Source organism: Molossus molossus, unplaced genomic scaffold (genome assembly GCF_014108415.1).
Source record: "Molossus molossus isolate mMolMol1 unplaced genomic scaffold, mMolMol1.p scaffold_m16_p_3, whole genome shotgun sequence".
Taxonomy (NCBI): Eukaryota; Metazoa; Chordata; class Mammalia; order Chiroptera; family Molossidae; genus Molossus; species Molossus molossus.
In genome coordinates this window covers 80952776-80979587 of record NW_023425366.1, presented here as the reverse complement: position 1 = coordinate 80979587, position 26812 = coordinate 80952776, and the positions used below count along the sequence as shown (strand labels likewise).

Here is a 26812-nt window from a genome sequence, read left to right as displayed (position 1 = left end):
CACCCAAGCTGTTGCCACTTGCTTAACCATAGGACTGGCCTGTCTGGGATCCTGCTTCAGATTTTTCCTAAATTCTTTCAAACGAGCAGCATCTGGTCTCAGCGAGCCCCATACCTCTCATTAATACACTGAAACAAACACAGGGAAGCAGCCAAAATGAGGAGACAAAGAAACAGGTCCCAAATGAAAGAACAGAACAAAACCCCAAGAAAAGAACTAAGTGAAATGGAGATAAGCAACCTAACAGATGCTGAGTTCAAAATACTGCTTATAGCCCTGGCCGGTTTGGCTCAGCGGTTAGAGCGTCGGCCTGCGGTCCGGAGAGACCCGGGTTCGGTTCCCGCTAAGGGCACGTACTTCGGTTGCAGTTTGTCCCCGGCCCTGGTTGGTCGTGCGGGTGGCAGCCACTCGATGTGTCCCTTCACGTCGATGTTTCCCTCTCTCTCTCCCTTCCTTCTCTCTCCCTCCCACTCTATCTGTACAAAAAATGGAAAAATGTCCTCGGGTGAGCAAAATACTGCTTATAAGGATGCTCAATGAACTTAGTGAGAACCTCAGTGAACTTAGGGAGGGCTTCAAGAGCATAAAAAAGGACCAGTTAGAAATCATGGATACACAGTTAGAATTGAAGGAGGCATTAACTGAAATAAAGAATAATTTACACAGCTTCAATAATAGAGTATGTAAATCCAAGGAGCAAACCATCGATTTGGAATATAAGGAAGCAAAAAATCCCCAATCAGAACAGCAAAAAGAAAAAAGAATCCAAAAAAAATGAGGATAGTGTAAGGAGCCTCTGGGACAACTTCAAGCGTGCCAACATTCACATCTTGGGGGTGCCAGAAGGAGGAGAGAGAGAACAAGAAATCGAAAACCTGTTTGAAACAATAATGGCAGAAAACTTTCCTAACTTGGTGAGGGAAACAGACATACAAGTCCAGGAAGCACAGAGAGTCCCAAACAAGATGAACCCCAAGAGGCCCACACCAAGACACATCATCATCAAAATGCAAAAGATTCAAGACAAAGAGAGAATCTTAAAAGCAGCAAGAGAAAGGCAGCTAGTTACCTACAAGGGAGTTCCCATTAGGCTGTCAGCTGATTTCTCAAAAAGAAACTTTGCAGGCCAGAAGGGAATGGCAAGAAATATTCAGAGTGATGAAAACCAAGAACCTACAACCAAAATTACTCTATCCTGCAAAGCTGTCATTTATAATCGATGGACATATAAAAACTTTCCCAGACAAGAAAAAGTTAAAGGAGTTCATCACTACTAAACCGTTATTATATGAAATGATGAAGGGTCTTTTTGAAGAAAAAGATAAAATGTATCAACAAACAAAATGACAATGAATACATATCTATCAACAATGGAATCTACAAACAAAATGAACAGGTAGAACAGAAACATTCTCATAGATACAGAGAACATTTTGTTGGTTGGCAGTTGGGAGGGGGGTTGGGAGAATGGGTGAAAAAGGTGAAGGGATTAAGAAGCACAAATTCATTGCTAGACTGACAAACCTCAATGGGAAAGGGGTTGGGGTGTGGGAAGAAATAAACCAAAGAACTTATATGCATAACCAATGGACACAGACAATAGTGTGGGAAAAGGTGGGAGGGGGGCGGCAGTGGGGAGGAGAGGGTCAATGGGGGAAAAATGTGGAACATCTGTAATACATTTTACATCCAACAATAAAGATTTGAGGGGGAAAAAAAAAAGATAGTGTAGCTTCTACCTTAGTTTCCTAGATAGTACACTCTGGAGACAGCCACTGTGTTGTGAGAATACTCAAATAACCCTATGAAAAGGCCAATATGGGGCTCCGACTAGCACCAACTTGCCAGCCAAATAAGTGAATGACTGATCTTGGAAGCAGATCCTCCAACCCCAGTCAAGTCAAAAAATAGTGCTCATGTAGACAGAGAATAAGCAAAATATACAGATTCTCTCACCTTACTGTAATCCACAATGGAAATTCCTCACATCCACCTTCTTGTGTGGCTAGTAAATAAGCTACCCTAGCCAGATTTTTCCAAATTACCTTTAATCATGGGATCACTTTTGTTAAACAACAAACCAGTAGAATTTCCACACTGAAGTATCAGATAATGAAATATCGGTAGAGACTGTTTATCCTCTTTCAGTATCTGATTTGTATATTTTGTTTTTTATCCTCACCTGAGGACATTTTTCCATTTTTTGTTCAGATAGAGTGGGAGGAAGGGAGGGAGAGAGAGGAAGAGAGAGAGAGAGCGACGTGAAAGGGACACATCGAGTGGCTGCCACCTGTATGACCAACCAGGGCCGGGGACAAACTGCAACCAAGGTAAGCACCCTTAGCGGGAACTGAACCTGGGTCTCTCTGGACCGCAGGCCCAACACTCTAACCGGCCAGGGCTGATTTGTAATTTTTGAAGTAAAAAAACTTCTGGAGCTTGAATAAGAGTTATCATCAAGATTTTAAATTCTTAAGTATGCCATATTTGAGAATGATAATTTTTAATGAAAATACAAATTAGATTCTACCATAATAGTATATGTATTTGCCTTCCTAAAGAACATCCACAGTCTGACCGGTGTGGCTCAGTGGTTGAACGTCGACCCATGCACCAAAAGGTCGCCGGTTTAATTCCTGATCGGGACATATGTCCAGGTTGTGGGCCTGATCCCCAGTGGGGGGCATGCAGGAGGCGGCCAATCGATGTTCTCTCTCACTGATGTTTCTATCTTTCCCTCTCACTTCCTCTCTCTCTCTAAAATCAATAAAGGAAAAAAAAAAAAATTTTTTTTAAAGAGAACATCCACAGCTATGTTTGTCAAATTTTGAGTTTCTGTGGATGACAGTCTGAAAGGGTAAACAAGAAACTGATAATAGTGAAGGGGATGTGGGTGGCTGAGGGACAGGGGGAGGATATTAATTTTCATTTTATACATACTCTCTTGTACTTCTGAAATGTGTACTACAAACATGTAATATCTGCTTAAAGATATAATATTTATGGCTCTTTTCAATACAAAGCTGCACTTTTTTATGTTTAAAATGAGACCTAAAACAATTTTTATACTTCAAAAGTGAAATTAAAGGAAAACTTCACTAAAAAGAAATCAAGAGGCCAGAAGGGGGAGCTCTCACACTGTACCACTTGAGGTCAATTACAGGAAGCAAGGTCAATCACAGACCCCCAACAGAAGAATCATCAAATATAGGCCCCAAGAAATGAATATTTAGCAACTCAACCAATGAGAAATCTTCATTTCCCTGAATTCTCACTTTTCTCCAATGAATGTCAAAACAACCCTTCCCAACTTCCTCCTTTTTTCCCATAAAATAGCATTCCTTTCTTTTTCTGTTGGACTTGTCTATGGCTTTTATCAAGGCTTGCTTGTCCCTAATTGTAATTGTTTGCTGTTCTGTAGTAAACCCATTCTTGCTGGTAAAATAACTGACTTATTTCTAAGGCCAACAAAACCATGTTCACTATTCATTTTCGTCTACCAAGTAAGACATTGTATCAGTATCTTATTAATGCCTACATTTCAGTTTGAGGCCAAGAAGCAAGTTATGTGTTAGAACCCTGGAAACAACTAACAAAGTAAGAAACAATCTGGCTTTAATAACATAAAACTGGAATATGATTTTTAAATTTGTATGTACATCAGCTTCAGAAAATTTATCTGAGATAGTTGTTCACTATGTCACTTCAGAAAAATCTAACTATATTTATTTTTAACAGAGAGCTGTCTTTCCATACCAGTGGTTGGTCCTTAAATTTCACTAAGAAATGGACAAATATAATGAGGATATGTCTGCCAAGTAAGAAAAAATTTGTAGGAAATACCATAATTAAATTAAATGTTGAGTGTCAGTAATGTAAGTAATAAAACCAAAGCCTCCACTATTAGGTTTACAAAAGGCCTTCAAGAACTTTATTAAGAACAAATTAAAAGACAAATAAATGATTTTAATTTGTAACTGAGTAACACCGAGATAGATTAGAAATAGAATTTTTTAAAAAGGACATACAGTAATCTCTTTTTCAGGCATATAAAGCAGCATTCCAAACATAGTTACAGAAGATGAAAGGAACTCTTTTCCCATTTAGCTATCATTTTGATTCCTTACATTTAACATTTTGGTAAGAAAATTGTCATGTGTCATGGTTGAAGTCAAATCCTCAAGGTCTCCAGAATAATATTTAATTAGCAGGCTGTTACCTGTATTGAAACAAAAACCTTTTGTCCAAGACCTACTTCTACACTAAATCAAGAATCTCAATGATCCAATATCAATAAGAAATCATAGCATGTGGCAATTCATCATAAGATGTCATTAAGTTCAAAAGATAGCATGTAAATTCTTCTATGAAAGTGAAGCAATAACTGGATTTTAAAGCTGGCATATTATTTTGGTATGACAGTACTGACTTTTCTCCTATATGACTTGGTTTCTGAGTAAGCGTTAAATTTCTGGGAAAATCAATACTTAATGCCAACTGAGACCCAACTCAGTAACTCAAAAGAATATATATGATATGAGTGACTGTTAAGCCAAATGAGCATAAAAATTAAAATACATTTGTAGCCCTGGCCGGTTTGGCCCAGCGGTTAGAGCATCGGCCTGCGGTCCTGAGAGACCCGGGTTCGGTTCCCGCTAAGGGCACGTACCTCGGTTGCAGCTTGTCCCCGGCCCTGGTCGGTCGTGCGGGTGGCAGCCACTCGATGTGTCCCTTTCACATCGATGTTTCTCTCTGTCTGTTCCTCTCTCTCCCTCCCACTCTACCTGAACAAAAAATGGAAAAAATGTCCTCAGGTGAGGATAAAAAAATAAATAAATAAATAAATAAATAAATAAATAAATAAATAATAAATAAATAAATAAAATACAATACATTTGTAGGTTTTGTCCATTGACAATTTTTCCAACCTACAAGTTTACTTTCCTAACTGATGGATAATATCATCTTTCAGTGATACTAATATGTAAACTAATATTTGTTAGAGAAGGCAGAAGAAAAACTCTTCTGTTAGAACTAAGAAGTCGCAAAAGAAATGTTACTGAAATATTTAAAAAAATATTAGTCTTTGAAATGAAACTATGGCAAACACAAAGAAGACAGAAGAAATAAAAAGAATGACTAGAATGAGAAGCTTAGGATACCAAAGGTCTAATTAGAGATACTAAAATCAAGTTCTAATCAACATGGAAAAATGTAAGAGGGAAAATGTGTGTTACAGTTGTGTAATAAACAATGCAAGATATTGGAAACAAGTTAATAGTAATTAAGGTACATGGACTAAGTATGCTAAATGTTAACAGAACAGTATCAGTCATCCATTGTCTGAAGTACTTAGTCTAACATAAGAACTATTTCATGGGGGATATTAGTGAAGTAAAACTTTTCAGAAAAAAAAAAACATGAGTGGAACTCAGGAACAAATGCTGAGATTGAATACCGAGATCAACTGACATCTTAATTTAGTCATAGACAGCAAACTTTAAGAAGTTAAACACTAGACTTATAAATTGAATTTAGGAAGTATAAAGTTGATTACACTTATAATGAACATATGGATAATCAAGACACATTAACATTGCCCTGGCCGGTGTGGCTCAGTTGGTTGAGCATTGACCATGACAAGTTACCAGTTGGATTCATGGACAGGGCACATGCCTGGTTGCAGGTTGTAGGGGGCATGCAAGGGGCAGCCTATCAATATTTTTCTCTATTTGATGTTTCTCTCTCCCTCTCCTTTTCTCTCTCTAAAATAAATAAATAAATAAATATATATTTCTAAAAAGACACATCATTTGTCAACTATTAATAGTTACTGATAAATCATCACATTAGCCTTACCCTAGTATAGTTAATGGTATATGGCTGCAAAGAACTGCAGGAAACTATGAAGGAGGAGAGAGATGGATTTTAATTCAGTTTAATTTTAGGATACTTGAATTACCCATCTTTCTTGGGCCTCTGTTTTCACATGTCTAAAATGGGAGATGGGTAGGAAGGACGGGCACATAAAAGACCTACTGGTATCTAGGATCTCTTCCAATTTTAAAACTCTGTCAACTCACTTCACCATTCAGTTTTATGAAGGGAAATAAGCAAACCTAAATTAAGAGCTGTTTAAATCTAACATAGCAGGGAAGTGAAGGAACTATAAATAACAAGAATTTTCAACTTAGTATTTTCTTTTATTTGGGAGAAAAAAGAGCCAAGTAAACAAATATAAGAATTCTAGGTTTTCTTAAAAGAGAACTGAGTCTGAATTTTGATGCACCAATGTAGTCACAAAGTGATAGATGGTATTTCATGCTAACAGCTGTGATGAACTCAAGTCAAATATCTTTAAAACAGACCTGGCCGGTTTGGCTCAGCGGTTGGAGCGTCCACCTGCGGTCCGAAGAGACCCGGGTTCGGTTCCCGCTAGGGGCGTGTACCTCAGTTGCAGTTTGTCCCCAGCCCTGGTTGGTCATGCGGGTGGCAGCCACTCGATGTGTCCCTTCACATCGATATTTCTCTCTCTCTCTCCCTTCCTCTCTCTCCCTCCCACTCTATCTGTACAAAAAATGGAAAAATGTCCTCGAGTGAGGATAAAAAAAAATATATATATATCTTTAAAACAAAAATATAATGGTATGTTATACTAAATTGTCAACATCCCCCTACCCTCAGAAGAATGTCAATTTATGTAAAGACTACTACAGTTTAGTGCACCTGTATTTCTTATCTCTGTCTTTGTCCTCTAGTTTAACAGATTTAATCTGAGAAATCAAATGCAAATTATACATATATTTTTTAAAGATGTGGGTAAAAATATTAAAAAATCATATTATGTCCCTGAGATATACCAAACATTAAAAATAAAATATATTAAAAAACACAACATCCATCCAGCATATAGAGAGTTGTCATTAATTATTGGAAATAACCCAGTTCCACTCAAAAATACTAAAGAACAAATTTGTTTGTAGTCCCTCCTCAGCTAAGTGCATTCTCCCTCCCTCTTTACATATCTCCACTTCAAAAATGTTCATATTATATTCTCTTTGTTCACTTGAAGGGTAATTCCTACACCAATGTACTACCTACATACTACAAGTATTTCTGTCTATTACAGTCAAATAAAATATCCTCTGCCCCCTCTCCCTTGGGACTCTGTAAAGTAATAGGAATTTATGTGATAACACATGCTGAAGTATTAAAACAAAACATAGCTTAATGTTTACATTTCCCAGATATCTCATTTATACTACAAAAGACACCTTAACCCAAAGGAATGACATGTAGAAATGTTGAAGCCCTCCTTGAACAAGTAAGTCAAAGAAATATATGGACTTCCTCTTGTAGAAATAGCAAACTAAAGTCAATTTTAAAAGCTAGACAAAATATTAAAATAATCTTCTTAAACACATCAAATAACTAACAACATAGTAAGGAATAAATTACCAGCTGAAGTCCACCAAAAGTCAAAACCCAGAGGCAGCATTTAAGAAACTAAACTTTGTGATTTGTTGCCTGCCTTGCAGGACTGGAAGACAAAGGTCAAAGTGTAGGACCTTCCAAGGGTAAAGATTGTAGCAAAAACACCCTTGGCATTGGGCTGGGACTCCAAAGAGATACACCCTAGGTAGAGTAAGAAGGAACCAGAAGGTGGCCCAGAAAAGTAAAAATTTTGAAATGGGATTAAGATGATCTCATACTCCCAGGCAATAGCAAATGAAAATCTTCTCTAGAGATAAAGTAACATCATCTTATATATCAAATTATTTCTACAACAGAAAACAGAATCAGACAACAGAGACTTGACAATATTGGAATTATCAGACACAAACTGAAAAGTAAATATGTTTATTACATTCAGGGGGGATAAAAGGCAGCTTAACTATTTTTGCTTGGAACTGAAAACTACAAAAAGTGACATGGTTGATATCAAAAAGAACCAAATAAAAATATAGTACTAAAAGATAAAATAACCTAACCTAAAAATTTATTGGATGGGACAACAACAGATTAGACCTCAGTGAAAAAACTTTGAACTCTGAAGATAGGTCAGACCAAACTATCCACAATGAAAACTAGAGGGACGAAGAAAAGGAAAAGAACAAAAGAGTGGGTAAAAAATAGAATAAGATGGTCTAACATACTAAACTGGAGTCCCAAAATAATAGGAGAAAAAACATGGAGTAAAGGAAATATGTGAAAAACTAATGGCTAAGATATTTCCAGGACTCAGAAAAGACATGCCACACATTCATGAAACCCAAAGAATCCAATGCCTAACCTGAGCATAGTAAAACAACAGAAAAATCAAAGGAAAATGATAATTTTTAAAGGAAGAAGAGACACAAAGAGCTGAGGTTTCAAAAGAATGCAATGTGTTTAAATAAAGTAACCACCAACACAGAATGTGCTGAAGCAAAGTAACTGCTAACCTAGAATTCTGTACTTAGAAATATCCTTCAAGGGTAGGGTAAAGATGTTTTCAGGTAAACAGATTAAAAGAAGTTAGTTCTAAAGGGCATATTTCAGACTCTTCAAGATTAAAGAAAATGATCCCAAGTGGAAAACCATAGGAAACATAAGAACATGGTAAATATGTGCATTAACCTAAATATTGACAGTATAAAGAAAAAATAATAACAATGAGGGAGAAATAAATAAGAATGAATTAAAATGCACAACAACATGCCCTGGCCAGTTTGGCTCAGCGGTTAGAGCGTCAGCCTGCGGTCCGGAGAGACCCGGGTTCGGTTCCCGCTAAGGGCATGTACTTCGGTTGCAGTTTGTCCCCGGCCCTGGTTGGTCGTGCGGGTGGCAGCCACTCGATGTGTCCCTTCACGTCGATGTTTCTCACTCTCTCTCCCTTCCTCTCTCTCCCTGCCACTCTATCTGTACAAAAAATGGAAAAAATATCCTCGGGTGAGGATAAAAAAAAAAAAAAAAAAAGCACAGCAACAATACTATATAAGTAGGGCTGTGAGTAAACAGAATTAAAATGAAAGTACATCATCTGGGAAGAGGATAAAGGTATCAGTTAACACCAGACTTTATAGATTCATGTTGTAATTTCTAGAGTAACTAGTAAAAGAAGAGAAAAAGAGGTCATAATTTCCAAATAATAATGGGAAAAAATCTGAATGATAAAAAGCCAACTCATCTAGTGGCAAGAAAGGAGAGAAAAAAGGAACAAAGTACATGATAAAACGGGAGATTCAAACCCAACCATGTCACACAAGGGACACAACTAAAACACAAGAATATAGAAAGGCTGGATGTAAATACATAGTATGAAAAAAGAAAAAGAAAAATACCATGCATGCAAACAACAATAAAAAGAGTGCTGGTGTTGTTATATCAATCCCAGACAAACCAGCCCTTAATACAAAAAGCACTATCAGAATAAAAGAGGAACACTTCATACTGGTTAAGTTACTAAGAAGATATAACTATTACATATTTCTAATAATCTACTGTGTAGCCTCAGATATCTAAAGCAAGAAGTTGAGAGAACTACAAAAGGAAATAATCAAATCTATAATCAAATCCACAATCATGATGGGAGATTTTAATATACCCTTCTCTGTAACTGATTGATACAAGATCAAACAAAAGATCACTAATAATACTAAAGATCTGAAATACAGGATTAACAAACTTGACCTAATAAATATAGAACACTGCACTCAATAACAGCAGAGGGAAAAAAAGAGAATACACTGGCCATAATTCAGATCTCAAATTTTAAATAAATCACAGACCTTTGAAACACAGATGTGTTCTCTGAGTACACTGTAATATTACAAATCAAAAACAAATTTAAAATAACTAGAAAATCTCCATGTGTTTAGAAATTAAGAGATATAATATAAACTTCCAATTAATACAAAAGTTAAAGTAGAAACTAATGAAAATTAGTAAATAGTTAAAAAATATTTTAAAAAGTGAATTTTAAAAACACTACATATGGAAGTTAGAGTACTACATCTAAAACAGTGCTTACAGGGAAATGCTTAGCACTGTGAACCAATGTCACCCCAATAAGTCAATTAAAAATAAATAAATAAAATTTTAAAATGTATATATTTAAAAAAGAAATGTTGAAAAGTAGTGAACTACAAGAAGTTAGCAAAAGAACAAAACAGTAAGCCCCTCAAAAGTAAAAAAATAAAGAGCACTAATCAATACAATGGAAAACAAGCATACAATAAAAAGAATCATCAAGATTCAAAATTTGGTTCTTTTTTTTTTTTTAATCCTCACCCGAGAATACTTTTCTATTTATCAGATAGAGTGGGAGGGAGGGGAGAGAGAGAGAAGCATCAACATGAGACACATGGACTGGTTACCTTCCGCACCACCCGGGGATGAACCGCAACCGAGGTACATACCCTTGACCAGAATCAAACCCGCGCTTCATTGGTCCGCAGGCCAACGCTGAGCCAAACCGGCCAGGGCCAAAATTTGTGGTTTTTTTTTTAATTCCTCGCCTAAGGATACTTTTCTATTTATCATCAGATAGAGTGGGAGGGAGGGAAAGAGAAACAGAGAGAGACAGAGAGAAACATCGATGTGATAGAGCCACATCGACTGGTTGCTTCCCACAGGACCAGACCAGGTCCCAGGAAGAACCGCAACCAAGGTACATGCCCTTGACCAGAATTGAACCCATGATGCATTGGTTTGGGGGCTGACGCTCTAACCGTTGAGCCAAACCAGCCAGGGCAAAATTTGGTTCTTTTAAATGACTACTAAATCTCTGATGAGACTGATAAAAGAAAAAGAGAAGGTACATATAGCCAACTATCAGACATGAGAAGGGAATTTTTTCCTGCAACCCTTAAAGGGAAAAAAGACTATTTAATCTAAACAACTTTATAATAGTAAATGTAAAAATTTAGATGAAAATGATAAACTCTTAGAGGAAAAATTAGCAAAATAATCATGAGACAGAAAACCTGGCCAGGCTTAAAAATGAGAAGTCAAATTAGTAATTTAAAACAAACAAAATAACCTTCCAGCCCATATGGTTTTTCTCCCAGATTCTAACAAACATTTAAGGAAGAAATACTTGCAATCATACATAAACTCTTCCAGAATAGAAAAGGTCAGCTCATTTTATAAAGCTAGGATAATATTGATTTCAAATCTGATAAAGACAATATATAGGTCATCTCACTCACAGACACTGATGCAAAAATCACAAAATATTAACAAGCTGAATCTGACAATATATAAAATGATAATACAGCAAAACCAAATTAGGTTTATCCCAAGAATCAGGTTACATTTAACATTTAAAATGAAATATAATTCAATATATTAACACTAAAGGAGAAAATTTATATGATAATGAAAAGTTGTCCCCCAAAAAGCATTAAATTCAGACAGAACAAAAACCAAAATTCTTAGCAAACTAGGTATAGGGAACTTCTTTAATATAAAGGCTTTAGCAAAAATAAAAGAAACAAACACAAACCTTCAGTGAACAAATTTGGAGTAAAATGTTAAAAGCTTTCTCTTTGAGATCAGAAACAAGACAGGGAGAATAGCTCTGGGATGATGGATGTCAATGTTCTATTTCTTGACTTGAGTAATGATTTCCTGTGTGCTTACAATAACACATTAAATTCTTCGTTTCATGTTTTATATACTATTTAGAATATATGTTTAAGCAATACTTGGAGATGATCAAAACGCTGACTGACTTAGACTATCACTCAAGCATGGCCATTCTGAAAAGTCCTATTATTTTTCCCTATTACGATTAGTATTAAACCAATTAACATATATTGGGCCACTAAGACATTGAGCAATCTGGCAACATGCATTACGAACCTTAAAAATGTCTGTATCCTATAATCCAGTAAAACTCCATTGTCGATGAACCTATCCTAAAGAAATGGTCAAAATAAAGAGGAAAAAAAATGTGCTAAGATGTTAATTGTATACATGATAAAAAAGATGGGAAACAACTAAATAACCAACTACAAGGACTTGTTTAGAAAAATAATTCCTTCAATAGGATTATTATACAGTAAATAAAAATAAGATTTACAAAATATTCTAAGAAATGTATATAACCTAATGTTAAAAAATTAGAGATATATGTGGGAGGACTAAAAAGGCCTAGTCACAGAAAAAAAGAAAATGAGAAAGGGAAGGAGGGAGAGGTAGAAACAGACAAAAACTACACTGGTTTTCTTATTTATTTACTTTTTGTGGTACGTGCCCCTAGCAGGAACCGAACCCGGGACTCTCTGGTCCGCAGGCTGATGCTCAACTGCTGAGCCAAACTGGCCAGGGCTACACTGGTTTTTTTAATATAATTAACTCATGGATGTGATCTGTACTTTTTATTGCATTTCCTGAAATTTCTTTAATGACTATATAAAACTTTAATAGTGGGGCATATATTACAAGAACTGAAGAAAATAATTACAAACCTAATGTATCCTAAATATAAAAAAGTAATTACTTCAAACTGTAACTTTAAAATTTCAATTTTTACTTCAATATGATATTAAGGGAAATTATTTCCTAATATTTAAATTATAAAAATCTACAATATGCTAATTATTTAGAGAAGAGATAATTTTTAATATTTAATATCTAAAGTGCTATAACTTTAAAAATAATTAGACCTCCAAAGATATATCATCTCCAGTTTTCTTGCTAATATTCCCATAATTCTAAACTAGTTTGCTACTTGACAGCTAAAAGAGAAAAAGATCTATAAACAGGCCTCAAGTAGTCATTTCTATAAAAACAAAATAACTGTTAATCCGCGCATAAAAGATTGTTATGGCTCCTCACTTTCTTGAGCAGCCATTTTTCAACCTTAGTGCTGTACACACCCTAGTATTTTCTGACCAGTTGTGAGGTATATCTCAAGTAAGTTAATATTATAAAGTATAAATGTTTTTAATGCTCACCATTAGAAATAATACTAAACTGAAGCAACTGTAGGTCATCTCTATATCACTAACATTGTTTGCATTCCAGTATACTTTATTGAGGAGAGAATAGAGATAAATCTTACATGATGGGAATTGCACATTCACTCATTCAATATTTACTGGGCATCTATCTATTAGAGACCAGGAACTAGAGGCACTATACTAACAACAGAAGTAGAACTGAAAATCATTAAATCATAGGATTAAACATAACTGTCATTTTAGCATATAAAGCCTTGACTAGACTAACACAATCCTACTTTTCACTACTGCCAACACACTATCTTCTCTATTTTTCTTTCTTTTAAAACATTACCAGCTTTGCCTGCTGCCATACCTCTGCTCAAGCTATTCCCTAGCCTAAGGGCTTTTTGTTCATTCACTAGCACCTGAAGAATGCTCACGATATGCCAGACACTATGCTTGCATGAGAGAAGTCCAACCTCTTTCTCAGAGAATTACTCACTATCCTCGCCATACTCTGAATGGATAACTATTAATGTCCAAAACAGTGGCTCCCAATTATTGATGTAAGAAATCTTTTTTTTTTTTAATCCTCACCCGAGGACATTTTTCATTTTTTGTTCAGATAGAGTGGGAGAGAGAGGAAGAGAGAGAGAGAGAGAGAGAGAGAGAGAGAGAGAGAAACATCGATGTGAAAGGGACACATCGAGTAGTTGCCACCCGCACGACCAACCAGGGCCGGGGACAAACTGCAACCAAGGTACGTGCCCGTAGCAGGAACCGAACCCGGGTCTCTCTGGACCGCAGGCCGACGCTCTAACCGCTGAGCCAAACCGGCCAGGGCAAGAAATCATTTTTAATATAAAAATGTTTCATGAATCCTGTGTTCACTTCCCAGGTGATCTCAATTGGCCCTGTGGCCCTAACTACCATCTTTACAGTGATAATCTCCAAATGTATACCTTTAGTTCCACCTCTCCTTTAAACTCCTAATATATATGTATGCCTATTCAATGTCTCCGCTTGAATACCTACCTGATAGGTACCTGAAACACAGCCCCATCCAAAACAAAACTCCTGATTTAAATCTGCAAATCTGCTTCCCACCAACCCTCTACTCCATCCCATAGTCCCTGTCTCAGTAAAATCTTCCACTTTTCACCCGACTGCTCCTGTCAAGAAACTTGGGAGTCATCCTTCACTTCACTTTCCCTCATACTTCACATCTAATCCATCAATAAATTCTAACTACTCTACTTTCTAAATATATCACAAATCTGACACTTCTTTGCTTCTCTACCACAGCCCCCTTGTCCAAGCACCACATTTCCAACCTGGTTTTCCTGCTTCTACTCTTGCCTCATACAATCAATTTTCTACACATAGCTAGAGAGTAATCCTCTCAAAAAACAAGTCAAATTAAACAAGTCCCAGCTTAAAACCCTTCAATGGTTTCCATCTCACTCAGAATAAAATGAAGACTTTAAATGACCTTCTATGCCCTACCTGATCTGGCCTCAGCCCACTGTCCTACCACCTCTCCTATCACTCTCACCTTTATTCACTCACACTGGCCTCCCTGTTGTTCTCCCAACATACCAAACGCACTTCCTTCTTTAGAAGTTGCTGCTTCCTCTATCTGAACATCTCTACCCCCGTACCCCCCCAGTTCCATGACTTATTCTAGCACTTCATTCAGGTCTCTCAGCTCAAAGGCCTTCTCAATAAGACCTTCCCTCACCAACCTAAAGTAGCATCTCCTTACTCCTTACCCCTGAACCTATTTTATTTCACTTCAAAGCCTACTAACTACTTGATAATATGGTGTGTGTGCCTGAATGCACAAATAATGTTTATTGACTGGGTCCCTCACTAACATTAAAAAATTTTTTTCTTTACTGATTTTAGAGAGAAAGGAAGAGAGAGACAGAAACATTGATGAGAGAGAACATCGACTGGCCACCTCCTGCATGCTCCCCTATGGGGATTTGGCCCACAACCTGGGCATGTGCCTAGACCAGGAATCAAACTGGCTACCTCTTGGTGCATGGGTTGACGCTCAACCACTGAGCCACACTGGCAGGGCCCTCACTAATATTTAAGCTCAAATAAGGCACAGGCTGTTTTGTTCACTACTGTTGCTACATTATGTGCACATAGCAGGCCCTCAAAAATATTTGTTGAGTGAATGAATAATGGTAATTGCTTTTAATTTTGTTGAGAAAATGTCAAAAACATTACTAGAATTCAGTAAGGCTTTCAAATGAATTCATACTCTATTACAAAAGAGCGTCACGTACATGTTTTGGTGGTGGATGAAGTAAAACGTACATAACTCAAGGTTCAATAACAACTACTGAAGGAACAGGCCTTCTTATGTTGTTCTTTCCCTTGTCACAGCCTTCCTTCCTGTGTCATTTATTATTTTAATTATTGCCATAAGCAGTTATTGTGTACCACTAAGCCAGAGAGTATTCTAGACATTATGAATACAAAAAATACTTAAGACAAGGTAGTACGTGAAACATATAAGAATAATACCCACAGCCCTGCCGGTTTGGCTCAGTGGTTGGAGTGGCGGCCCACGGACCAAAGAGTCTCAGGTTTGATTCTGGTCAGGAGCACATGCCTTGGTTGTAGTTTGGTCCCCGGCGCTAGTTGGGGTTGTGGGGGAAGCAGCCAGTCAATGTGTCTGTCTTACATTGATGTTTCTCTCTCTTTTTCTCTCTCTCCCCCTGACCCTATCTGAAGATTAATGGAAAAAATATCCTTGGGTGAGGATTAAAAATAATAATAATACCCATAGAGCACAATAAATAATAGAGGTATATAAGATGATAAAACTGTAGCATGATAAAGGAAGTAATCAACTTTTTAGTGGTAGGTGTTTAGGTAAGGTTTCAGCAGTGATGTACTCAACAAGTACTTGCAAAATCAAATACAAAAGACAGTCTTCGTTTTACTTTATATGTGAGATGAGAGTATTGGGTCTGAAAGTGCTACTGTAACTTGCTACCATGAGATAAGCTAGCCTGAGAATGAAACAAAAACAAGGGGAAAGACAGAGTAGAACAAATCACAAGGAAACTGAGCTAAGTCCTTGATGACTTCATGTGAGCCGCCTTAGTAAAAGTTTAACTCCAAGATCTAATCATTCCCTTTATTGTTTAAGCAGTTTGAATTTGGTTTTCAGTCACTAGCAATATAAGAATACAGATAAATCTCAATGAATTATCTTAAAAAGCAAAGCATTTGCCTATTTTAGTGTGTAGGGGCACTAATGGCATTTTTTAAGAGATGATTCTTGTTTTGTAGGCAAACATCACAGGACGCTCAGTCTGGCCTTTACTCACTGGCCTACTGACCTCACAGTGAGGTCACAATCACTGTGACAATCAAAAACGTACCCATATATTTCCAAATGCTTCCAACCCTCAAGGGGAATCACAAATCTATTTCCTATTAGTTATTATATGTACCCAATTCTCACAGTGGCTCCACCAGGTATACTTGAATGTACTTAACATCAACCTTAAAAGAACTGGGAAAGCCCTGGCCGGTTTGGCTCAGCGGTTAGAGCGTTGGCCTGCGGTCCGGAGAGACCCGGGTTCGGTTCCCGCTAAGGGCACATACCTCGGTTGCAGTTTGTCCCCAGCCCTGGTTGGTCGTGCGGGTGGCAGCCACTCGATGTGTCCCTTTCACATCGATGTTTCTCTCTCTCTCTCTCTTCCTCTCTCTCCCTCCCACTCTATCTGTGCAAAAAATGGAAAAAAAAAAAAAATGTCCTCGGGTGAGGATAAAAAAAAAAAGAACTGGGAAATATCACTCGAATATCTTAATTTCACATAATAATCCAATTTTAACCAGTCATCTATGACAATCTAAATGTTTGGCCAAAATCCTATGTTTATATCAAATCCAAAATCCTAGCTTATATCAACTCTTGGGGAAAGCAGTGTTTTAAGTTTGCTTCTACTATCTGAAAATTCTTATTTATTTAAATTTACTTCTCCATATAATACTATGAAGTACGTAAATGACATTGTTGGTTACTATCCCTTCAATCATCTACCTAAATTCTTCCTAGACTGAAATGCCAGAAATTAGATTTTGCTGCCCCCTTGCAACTAGGGCATGGGCGTGCCAGGATAAACATCTGATACTGGTCATCTATAAAAGGTTTACTTGCCTAATCAAGAGATAAGAGGGCAAACTTCCTCCTGTTTTTGGTGGGTGGCTACGTGAGAATGTGATGCATGGGGCAGAAAGAGCAATCTGTAAACATGAGAGGGCAAGCCTAAGCACAGCGGTCACCACACTAAGAATAAAGGTGAAAAGGACCTGGATCCTTGATAGCATCGTGCAGTTCTAACCATGACTAACCATGGAATCCTCCAACCCTGAATTTTATGTGAGATACTGTTTAAATCACTGTTAGTTGGGTACTATATAACCTTGGGGCTGAACTAATACAAGATACATTCAAGGTCTGACAACTGATTCAAAGTGGGAGAAGAGCCAAAATGACTGTAAGGTTTCAAGACTGGGTGGCTGAGAGAAAGGTGGTTAGGAAAGAGAAAATACACACATGCACATGTAAACAGACTAGGTGAGGGTAGGTGGGTGAAAATCAAATGGTTTAGCCTTGGCTGGTTTGGCTCAGCGGTTAGAGCATTGGCCTGTGGACCAGAGAGACCCGGGTTCGATTTCTGCTAAGGGCACGTACCTCAGTTGCAGTTTGTCCCCAGCCCCAGTTGGGGTTGTGTGGGTGGCAGCCAGTTGATGTCTCTCTCTCACGTCGTTATTTCTCTCTCTCTCTTCCTCCCTTTCTCCCTCCAGCTCTATCTGAAAATGAATGCAAAAAAATGTCCTTGGGTGAGGATAAAAAAAAAAGAAAAAGAAAATCAAATGATTCAGTTCGGTATGGCTTACAGTAACACATGTAGGATAGTGATATACAGTGAGCAGTGGAAGTGGGAACTAGAGCTATAGAATTGAGAATCACCCACACAAAATGATGATTTATATTGTTAAAAAAATGATATGGCCCTGGCCAATGTGGCTCAGTTAGTGGAGTGTCATCCTCTACACCAAAAGGTGGAGGGTTCAATTCTCAGTCAGGGCACAGATTACATACGGGGAGGTCGGGGTGTGTGAGGGAGGCAACCAGTAGATGTTTCTCTTTCACATTAATGTCTGTCTCTCTCTCCCCGTCTACACTCCTTCCTTTCTCTAAAAATCAGTAAGAAAAAGGAAAAAAAAAAAGAATCCGATCACCAAAAGAACCCAGTGAAAAGCACAAAGACCCTTGAGGACACTGTCTATTCTACCTCTCTCTCATTTTAGATGGAATTCATTCACTGGCTAGGCCAATTAGAATAATTTCATCTCTCTTGACAAAGATATTGTATCAGATATGGCAGCATGATCTTCTTTGGTTATTCAATAGAGTCAAGGACTTTTTGGAAAAGTGTGAGAGAGAAGCTTCTCTCTCCCTTTGGAAATAAAGAAGGCTATAATATGAACACTGCAGATAGCCATCTTTTTCTTAGGAGGGAAGCCAGTCTGAGCATGAAGCCCAAACAGGTGGACAAAGTTGACAGAATAGCAGAAAATGGAATCTCAGTTCTGATGACATGAGCCTATGAACAAACTATTCTTTAAGACAATTCTATCTATGCTTTTGCCACTTACATGAGCCAATACATTTCTCTTGTTTTTAAATCCAGTTTGCACCCTAAATGATGTAGAGTAGGAAAGAGCTATGTTTTAGGGAAAGAGCAAAGTTAAAATGATGCAGGAAACATGAAGAAACTTTCAAAGTAGGAGAATTAGGAACTACAATGCAGAAGAATCAAGATCATTTATTTCATAAATGGTCTAAGGAAACTAAGGATGACTGAGGAAAGGTCATTAGATTTGGTGATTAGGAGGTCATAAATGACTTTTCAATAGCAATTTCAGTGCTGAAATAGTAAAGGAAATCAAGAGTACAAAGGAAAAATTAACTTATATATTTATTAAGAACTCCATCATATACCACACGCTTGGATGGACATTTAACATATGTTAAACTCCTTCAATTACAACTCTGTGAGATAAGTATAACATTTTACTTTAATAGTTAAAGAATAGAGTCTGAGTAGTAACTTGCCCAGCCACTAAGTGGTTTTAACAGCCTTCAAAAACCAGATCTATCTGGCTCAAAAGTTAATGATCTTGCTACTATATCAGGCTAGTGGGAAGAAAGAATGAGTCTTTTAAAGAATGAAAATACAGTGGCAGAGCAGGCTCAAGATTCAGATTAGCTTCCTTAAGTTACGAAGCACACAGCTCTGCATTTGGCAGCCCAGGAAAAGATATAAGCATGGTATGTAGGCTAGAGAGGGAAAGGTTGGAAGGAGTGATAACGGACAGTTCTAGAGAAAGAAAGATGAGGAGGGATGATCATGGACATCTCTGGAGGGGGTTGCTCTTGAAAAGAAGGAGGTCATTTCTTCCTTTAGATAAGGGTAAATAAGGAAATGATACTGAGATGGAAGAAAGGGAAGTAGAAGGAGTACACCTTAGATGACTAGGATTTCTCTCACTAAAGGAAAAGATCAAGTTATTAGCTATGGAAACCTTTATGAAATGAGACAAAAAGGAACACTAAAGATTCAGCAGAGAGTAGAGCACAAATTGCTCTATATGAAAACTAATATATATGAAAACTAATATAACTTACAAACTGTCTCTTGCATCCTTCAGTATTTCAGGGGTCAAAATGACAAAGCTAGTGATGGGTCTTATTCAGGATTGAAGATTACAAAGGTAAACCTACAGAAAGTAAACCATCCTAGGGCATCAGTAAGAACTTGGTCAAGGCTAATGACCAAGGGATTCTGGTTATACAGGGAAGCAAATGAAGTCAGCAGTAGACGAATGGGTTGGATGAACAGAGAGTTTGCAAAGAGGAGTTCATAACAAGAGGGTGAGAGAGAGAGAAAATAGGTTCTGTAAGAGTGGAAGAGTGAGATATTTTAAGGAGTGTTCATGGTTAGAAATGTCTTTTCACACAATGCTTCAAATTATTTTGTCAAAGGCAGTGAGCCATTGATTGGGACTCAGCAGTCCTACTCTTTCTTCAGCCAAAAAGCACAGAACTGAGAGACAATCAGTTCTAAAAACATTCAGGCCTTGGTTGTAGAAAAGTGAAGTCCAGCAACAAATAAATGAATGAACCAGCCATACACTCAAACATAAAAATATCTCCCTTTCTTTTAAACTGAAAAATTCTCTAAATTTGAGAAAATTATTAAGAGGTCATAAAGTCTACAGCAAAGGAGAAAAACATGTGTCATGAGGTCGAATTTTTGTAAACAAATATGTCAAGCCAGTTATAACTCACATGTTAAATGTTTTTAGTATGTAATTCCAAAAGGGCAAGGATAGTTTGTACTTGAATAACTTGAGAGCACCCAGCATAGCTTAAACAAAATGACATTACTCATTTCATGTTAATAAAAAGGGTCCATCCATTTGTAATCATAAAGGACATGCTACCGTTTTTATTATAATGCCACTTTTACAATTTTGACGCTCTTGAAAAAATTATCCAATTATAGGAAATGATGGAAGAATCAGCCATGGCAACTTCCTCCACTACTACCACTACAGTTTTGCAGTTTACACTTAGAAACTCCGGCACCATACCACATTATATAGCACAGTTCCTTATACCATTAGTTGACTCCCCCTTGCACCAGTAATAAAGGAGGGAGATCTAAGGCTGGCACAGACTCAAGTTTATAGACTATATCAAGTACGATAAGGGTTGTTCAGTAGTAGCCACAATGGAGAAACCAAGAAATTTGAAAAGTTTTGAGTTTAAAAGCTTTTCTCCATTTTATTCCTTGCTAAATAAAACAAAGGGCTTGTACAATAAGGGATTCTTCAGTAGGTAATTTAATCTAACACTGAATAAAAGAATAACTCACTTATCCCTTCTTGTGTAATTACATGTTATTTTACATTCATAAGGCCTTCTTTTTAAAAACGAACACGTCTCAATTCTTCCACTAGATCTAGAACGTTTACGCCGCTCCTGAAAAGCTCAGACACTAAATAAAGATTTACTATAGTCAGAAAGAGATTACTGGAGACGGACAATCATTTGCCATCACAGACACCATTCCTCTACTCTGCAGGACTTCGACGGGCCGAGGAGTCCAGCTCTCCCAAACCATCCCGGTCTCCTGGGGACTCAAGTCCCTCTTCAAGATGAACAAAATTCACTGGCTTCTAGATAACAAGCCTTTTCTTTGTAACTCTATATGCAGGGCTATCGGGTAATCTTCCCAGTTAAAAACTTTTAAAGGAAAAAGGTCGAAACGAGGAAGAGGGGGGAGGCGACTGAAACAGGAGGGGCGGACGACCCACCCACCGCTCGGAGCCCGCTCGGAGCCCGCTCGGAGGGGTGAGCCTCCCCGGGGCAGGAAAGGTACGGGGGGCGGCAGGCGTCACGACCCCCACCCGCGGTGTGAGAATGGAGGCCCGAGGGGGCGCGGCGCGGGGAGGGGGTGGGACGTGGACACCGGAGAGCCGCGGAGTCGGGCCGAGCAGCACCGGGGTCCCGAGCAGCAGCGGGGCAGAGCGAAGATAGCCGGGGAGGAGACGCCGATGCCTGCAGCCTCACTCACCTGCCACACGTCCGCCCCGCGGCCAGAAGCACGGACGCCGCCCGGGCGCTTCCTCTCCTGCGGGACACAGCCTTTGCCGCCGCCGGAGCTCCAGAACGCGGGAGTAGAGAGTGGTCCCGAAGCGGGCAAAGCGGCCTCCGCACCCGAGCCCAGGGAGGCGTACATAGGGGGGCCCGGGAAGGCAACTCCTTGTTCACCTTCCTCACCGGTACCCACGAACGCTCCCCGGGAACAGCATCGCGCCAACCTCGGCCCGCTGTTCCCGGGCGAAGCCCGCAGCTCCCCCCAGCAGCGGCCGGGTTTCCGGCGGCAACACTCCGCCCCCTCGCTACTTGGCCTCCGCCATCTTGGTGGAGGCGGGAAGAATACGGTGCGCATGCGTATTTCGGGATTGCCGGCGTCCCGTCCTGCGAAGAGGGGACTGGAATGCGCAGCCGTGTTGGAGCCTACGCTCTGGCCCTACGGTCCAGCTTCATCTCCCTGTCGCGTGAACTATTGCTACTTGGAGGCTGAACCTCGAAGACCTCAGACCTACTTGTTTCTGGAACCGTGCTGCAGCCAAGTTAACAGAACCTTCTGCGCACCTCAGTTACTCTGCAATCATTTATCCAATGCCTACTGTGTGTTAAGCCCTCTGTTAGGCGCTGATGATAGGTTAATAAAACCTGGCTCCAGCCCTTTAGCAGCTCCTAATCTAGTGAAGGAGACGCAGCTGAATAATTACCTAAATTCCAGTTTTGTAGCTGTGCACTCCCATACACAGTTTTAATTCAAAACATGCCTTCTAAGGAAGTCCTCCCTGCTTGTCTCATAGATTGATCAGTTCTTCACCTTGCATTACCTCTCTAGCTTAAGTCCATTCAACATTAATTGAACAAATAATATTTGAATTTTCATTATATACTAGAAACTGATCTAGTCTCTAGGTTTATAGCAGTAAGAAATAGAAGCTCATGAAACTCACATTCTAGTTTGAAAGAATAGCCAATAAAAGGCTAAAATAAGTCAACATTACAAGGGATGGGAAGAGAGCAAACCACAGGGGCTAAGAGTCACATGAAGATTTGGGTTAGAGCCTTCCAGACAGAGGGAACAGCAAGAGCAGAGGCTTGGAGTAGGAATGAGACCAGCTGTAGGAAGACAGAGAGAACAGGTGAAATGGACAGTAGGAGGAGATGTGGTCAGAGGGAGGTAAGGACCAAATAAGGCAGGACACTGAGGGCATGGTAGGAGTTGGATTTTACTCCAAGTGGCCCCCCTAACTTGCTGACACTGCCCCAACTACTCTTCAAACACCCCTAGTTCCTGTCTGCCTCACTGTTTTGCACATGCTGATTCCACTGTCTTGAAGACCCTTACTCTTGTTCTTTAGGCATCTAGCTTGTCATCTTTCGGGTTTCAGTTTAAATGTCACCTCAGAAAGAACATTCTTCCTAACCTAAGTCTCCTTCATGCTCTCCCATTAGTCTCCATCATTGCACCTGATCATTTCTTTCATGACACTCAGCATATTTTGAAATGATACATTTATTGTCTCCTCTTTAAACTGTGAACTCCATGATGGGGGAAGATGGTTTGTTTACCAATGAATACCCCATGTTCAGCACCATGCCTGACATGGAAGGTCACTCAATGTTTGTTGAATTAACAAATGGTTTGTCAGTGCCTAAGTAGTCAGGAGCATATTACTTTGTTTTTTACTTGTTGGTTTTTAGAATTAAATGTAATTCATTTCCTATTAATATGTCTCCTCAGCTAGATCATAAATAGAACTTTGGAAAAGGGGATGGGAATGAGATGGAGAAGAGTAGGTGATGATGTGGCAGTGTGCAAAAGTTGTATCGCATATGTTTGTAGGGTTGGAAGAAGCAATTTAATGGAGCACCTATTATATGTGCTGTGTACTATGTTAGGTACTTAATCTTCACCAGAGCTCTGCTAGGTAGTTATCCTCATTTTTTTTTGTCCTCACCCAAGGACATTTTTCCATTTTTTGTTCAGATAGAGTGGAAGGGAGAGAGAGAGAGAGAGAGAGAGAGAGAGAGAGAGAGAGAGAAACATCAACGTGAAAGGGACACATCGAGTGATTGCCACCCGCATGACCCAACCAGGGCTGGGGACAAACTGCAACTGAGGTACATGCCCTTAGCAGGAACCGAACCTGAATCTGTCTGGACCGCAGGCCGACGCTCTAACAGCTGAGCCAAACTGGCCAAGGCTATCCTCATTTTTATGCACAGGGTAATTCAGAGAGATTAAGTCACTTGCCCAAGGTCACATATTAAAAAATAATGCTGACCCTATAGCCCATGCTTTTTCCATCTAGAGAAAACGGATTTGGAGATGGGCTTATTTGGTGATTTGGCTCTGTGTCATTAGCCGACTTCCATTAGAGATTTCAGTTACTGCCATTTAAGAATCCCAATCAAATTACTATTTTTGTATAGGATCTCACACAAAAAAAAAACACCTACTTTCATTCTTTTATTTTAGATGGAAGCAGAGCTTATTTTACCATTTCCTTTTAATGTGTTTAAGAATTGTTTGTTTCAGTCCTGACCAGGTAGCTTAATTGGTTAGAGAGTTGTCCAGATACAGCAAGGTTGCAGATTTGATCCCTAGTCCAGACACATACAAGAATCAACCAGCCAATGCATAAATAAGTGTAACAACAAATCTCTTTCTCTCTCTCTTTCTCTCAAATCAATAAATTAAAAAAAGATTTATGTATTTTTTTTATTTATAACTTCAATATGTTTCATCAAAGGACAAGAGACACCAGAAAAATGGATGTATATCCTGAATACTAACAGTATTCTCTAGGTTAAGCTTGTTACTATACTACTAGCTCTCTCATCTAGGTTCCAAGTAATACTTTAGACATCAAAGACAGTTCTATGAAAAACAGTGACAGGCTCACCGCAACAATCACATCCCATTTATTCATCAGAATTACACACCATCATTTCTGTCTAAACATAGTAGCTGCTGCAGGATAGCTGGAGAGAACCACGAGAAAGGATGGGGCTTCTATCTTACATACCAGGGCCGTTGGGTCCTTATATAAGGGAAGTGATATACTATAACTCATGATAACATACACTTGTCAACACAATGTAGTTAGTATATGCAAACCAAGTAGTATGTGGGAATGCATACCTAAAAAGACTCCCCACCTTCTACCCCACTGCAGTCTAATTCTACCTTGGACTAAACCCTGGAATCAAAACAATTTCTTCCTTTTCTATGGTATTTTCTCCTCTTATAGGTTGAATATACTGGCCAAAAAAACAACCCCACAAAAAAATGATATGTTGAGGTCCTAACCTCCAGTACTAAGGAATATGAACTTATTTGGAAATAGGGTCATAACAGATATAACAGTTGACATCTGTAACAAGGGTATAGTTGACCCTTGAACAACATAGAGGGTATGGGTGCCAACCTCCTGTGCAGTAAAAAATCTGCATGTAACTAGTAGCTAAGTTACATGAGGTCATACTAGAGTAATGTGGACCCCTGATCCAATAACTGGTGTTCTTTTAAGAAGACAGCCATATGAAGAAAGAAACACACAGGGAGAAAGCTATGTGATGACAAAGGCAGAGATGGAGTTACAAAGCTACAAGCCAAGGAACACCAAAGACTGACAGCAAACCACCTGAATTTAGGAAGAGGCAAGCAAGGAATTCCGTATAGGTTTCAGAGGGATGGTGGCCTTGCCAATACCTTGATTTTAGACTTATAGACCCCAGAACTATGAGACAATAAATTTTCATTGTTTAGCCCGGCCGTTGTGGCTCAGCAGTTGGGCGTCAACCCATGTACCAAAAGGTCGCTGGTTTGATTCTGGGTCAGAGCACATGCCCAGGTTGTGGGCCCAATCCCCAGTGGGGGGCATGCAGGAGGCAGCCAATCAGTGTTCTCTCTCATCAATGTTTCTCTCTCTCCCTCTCCCTTCCCTTCTCTCTAAAATCAATAAAGAAAATTTAAAAAAAAATTTTTTTTATTGTTTTAAGTCACCCATTTTGTGGCATTTTGTTATAGTGGTCCTGGACAATAATACACCATTTTATGTATATGGCAGGGCCTGAAATAGAGGAAAGAGGTAGGAGTGGGCAGTGAGGCAGTCTGGGCTATTGCCCCAATTTGGCAGCAAACCAGCTACAGGACCTCAGACCAGTCACTCGACCCCACTGACCAACTTCCCTCATCTGTATGAACAGGGATAATGATAACTGCTCTGTCTACCTCAGTGATCTGCAATGATAACTAATAAGTATTCCTCCAGAGATTCTGTGACCAAGACAGCCTGACAGCTACTGAGAAACAATTTTGCAAAGACAGGGTTTCTGCTACAAAGAATTTTATAGTCTGGCTGTGAAGAAAGGCACTTTCCTATAATAAGATAACTAGCACTGGCCAGGTGCCAAGTGTGTGGTTTGGATCTGATTCACTATTGATGTCAAAAGCAGGAAGGATCATTGTGGACTGGTCTGGACAGGGGAAACTTCATGAAGGACCTTAGCAACAAAGGAATTTATTAGAAGGATACTGGATACCTTCATGATCTTCAGGATCAACACTCAACATTATGCCCAGAACTATTCCTAAGAAGCCACCACTACAGCCACTGCTGGTTACAGATACCAAAATTGGGACCACCAATACCACTTGACCTAGACACTGGATGATGCCACGGCTGCCCCTGGAAACTAGATACAGTTACTGTCACTGTCACTACTCTCAGTAGGAAGAAGGAGGGTCACTGTGACTTCACCACACTAGTGTTTGGTCCCAACCCTGGGGACAAATGATTGACATAATCCAGTAATATGTTAACATTCTAGCTCAATGCTGTCCAGTAGAGATATAATGCAAGCCATACATATGATCCCAAATTTTCTTGTAGCTACATTAAGAAAATTAAAGAAGAAAGCCTTTTTATGAAGATGGCGCCGAAGGCAAAGAAGGAAGCCCCCGCCCCTCCTAAAGCCAAAGCTAAAGCAAAGGCTTTCAAGGGCTCAATAGCTGTATGGGGCCAGTGGCTATCATATCTGGTAGCCCAGTTCTAACTGATAGAGAGGCCATAAAAATGAGTGTATGGCCTTTTGAGTTCCATGGTGTGATATGGGTCCTGCTTCATGAAGAGGGCAATTTCCCAAACACAGAAAGAGGATTCACATGCAGTATTGTGAA

The 26812-nt window shown here is 39.0% G+C and overlaps 1 protein-coding gene across 6 annotated transcripts in view; it reads right to left on the bottom strand.

Annotated features, from left to right (window-relative positions):
* The window catches only part of APC (APC regulator of WNT signaling pathway), a 130226-nt gene extending 108335 nt beyond the window's left edge, over positions 1 to 21891 (bottom strand). For 3 of the 6 annotated variants that reach the window (XM_036278536.1, XM_036278538.1, XM_036278541.1), the window contains exon 1: positions 11848 to 11910. Coding sequence is in view for 2 of the 6 variants with exons in the window: in XM_036278543.1 (XP_036134436.1) it covers positions 21614 to 21778 (165 nt within the window). In the remaining 4 variants the exon portion in view is untranslated. Of the gene's footprint in view, positions 1 to 11847; positions 11911 to 21613 lie in introns of those variants that run through there. The other 3 variants (XM_036278543.1, XM_036278544.1, XM_036278537.1) reach the window with 2 other exon arrangements.
* Positions 21892 to 26812: the final 4921 nt, after the last annotated feature.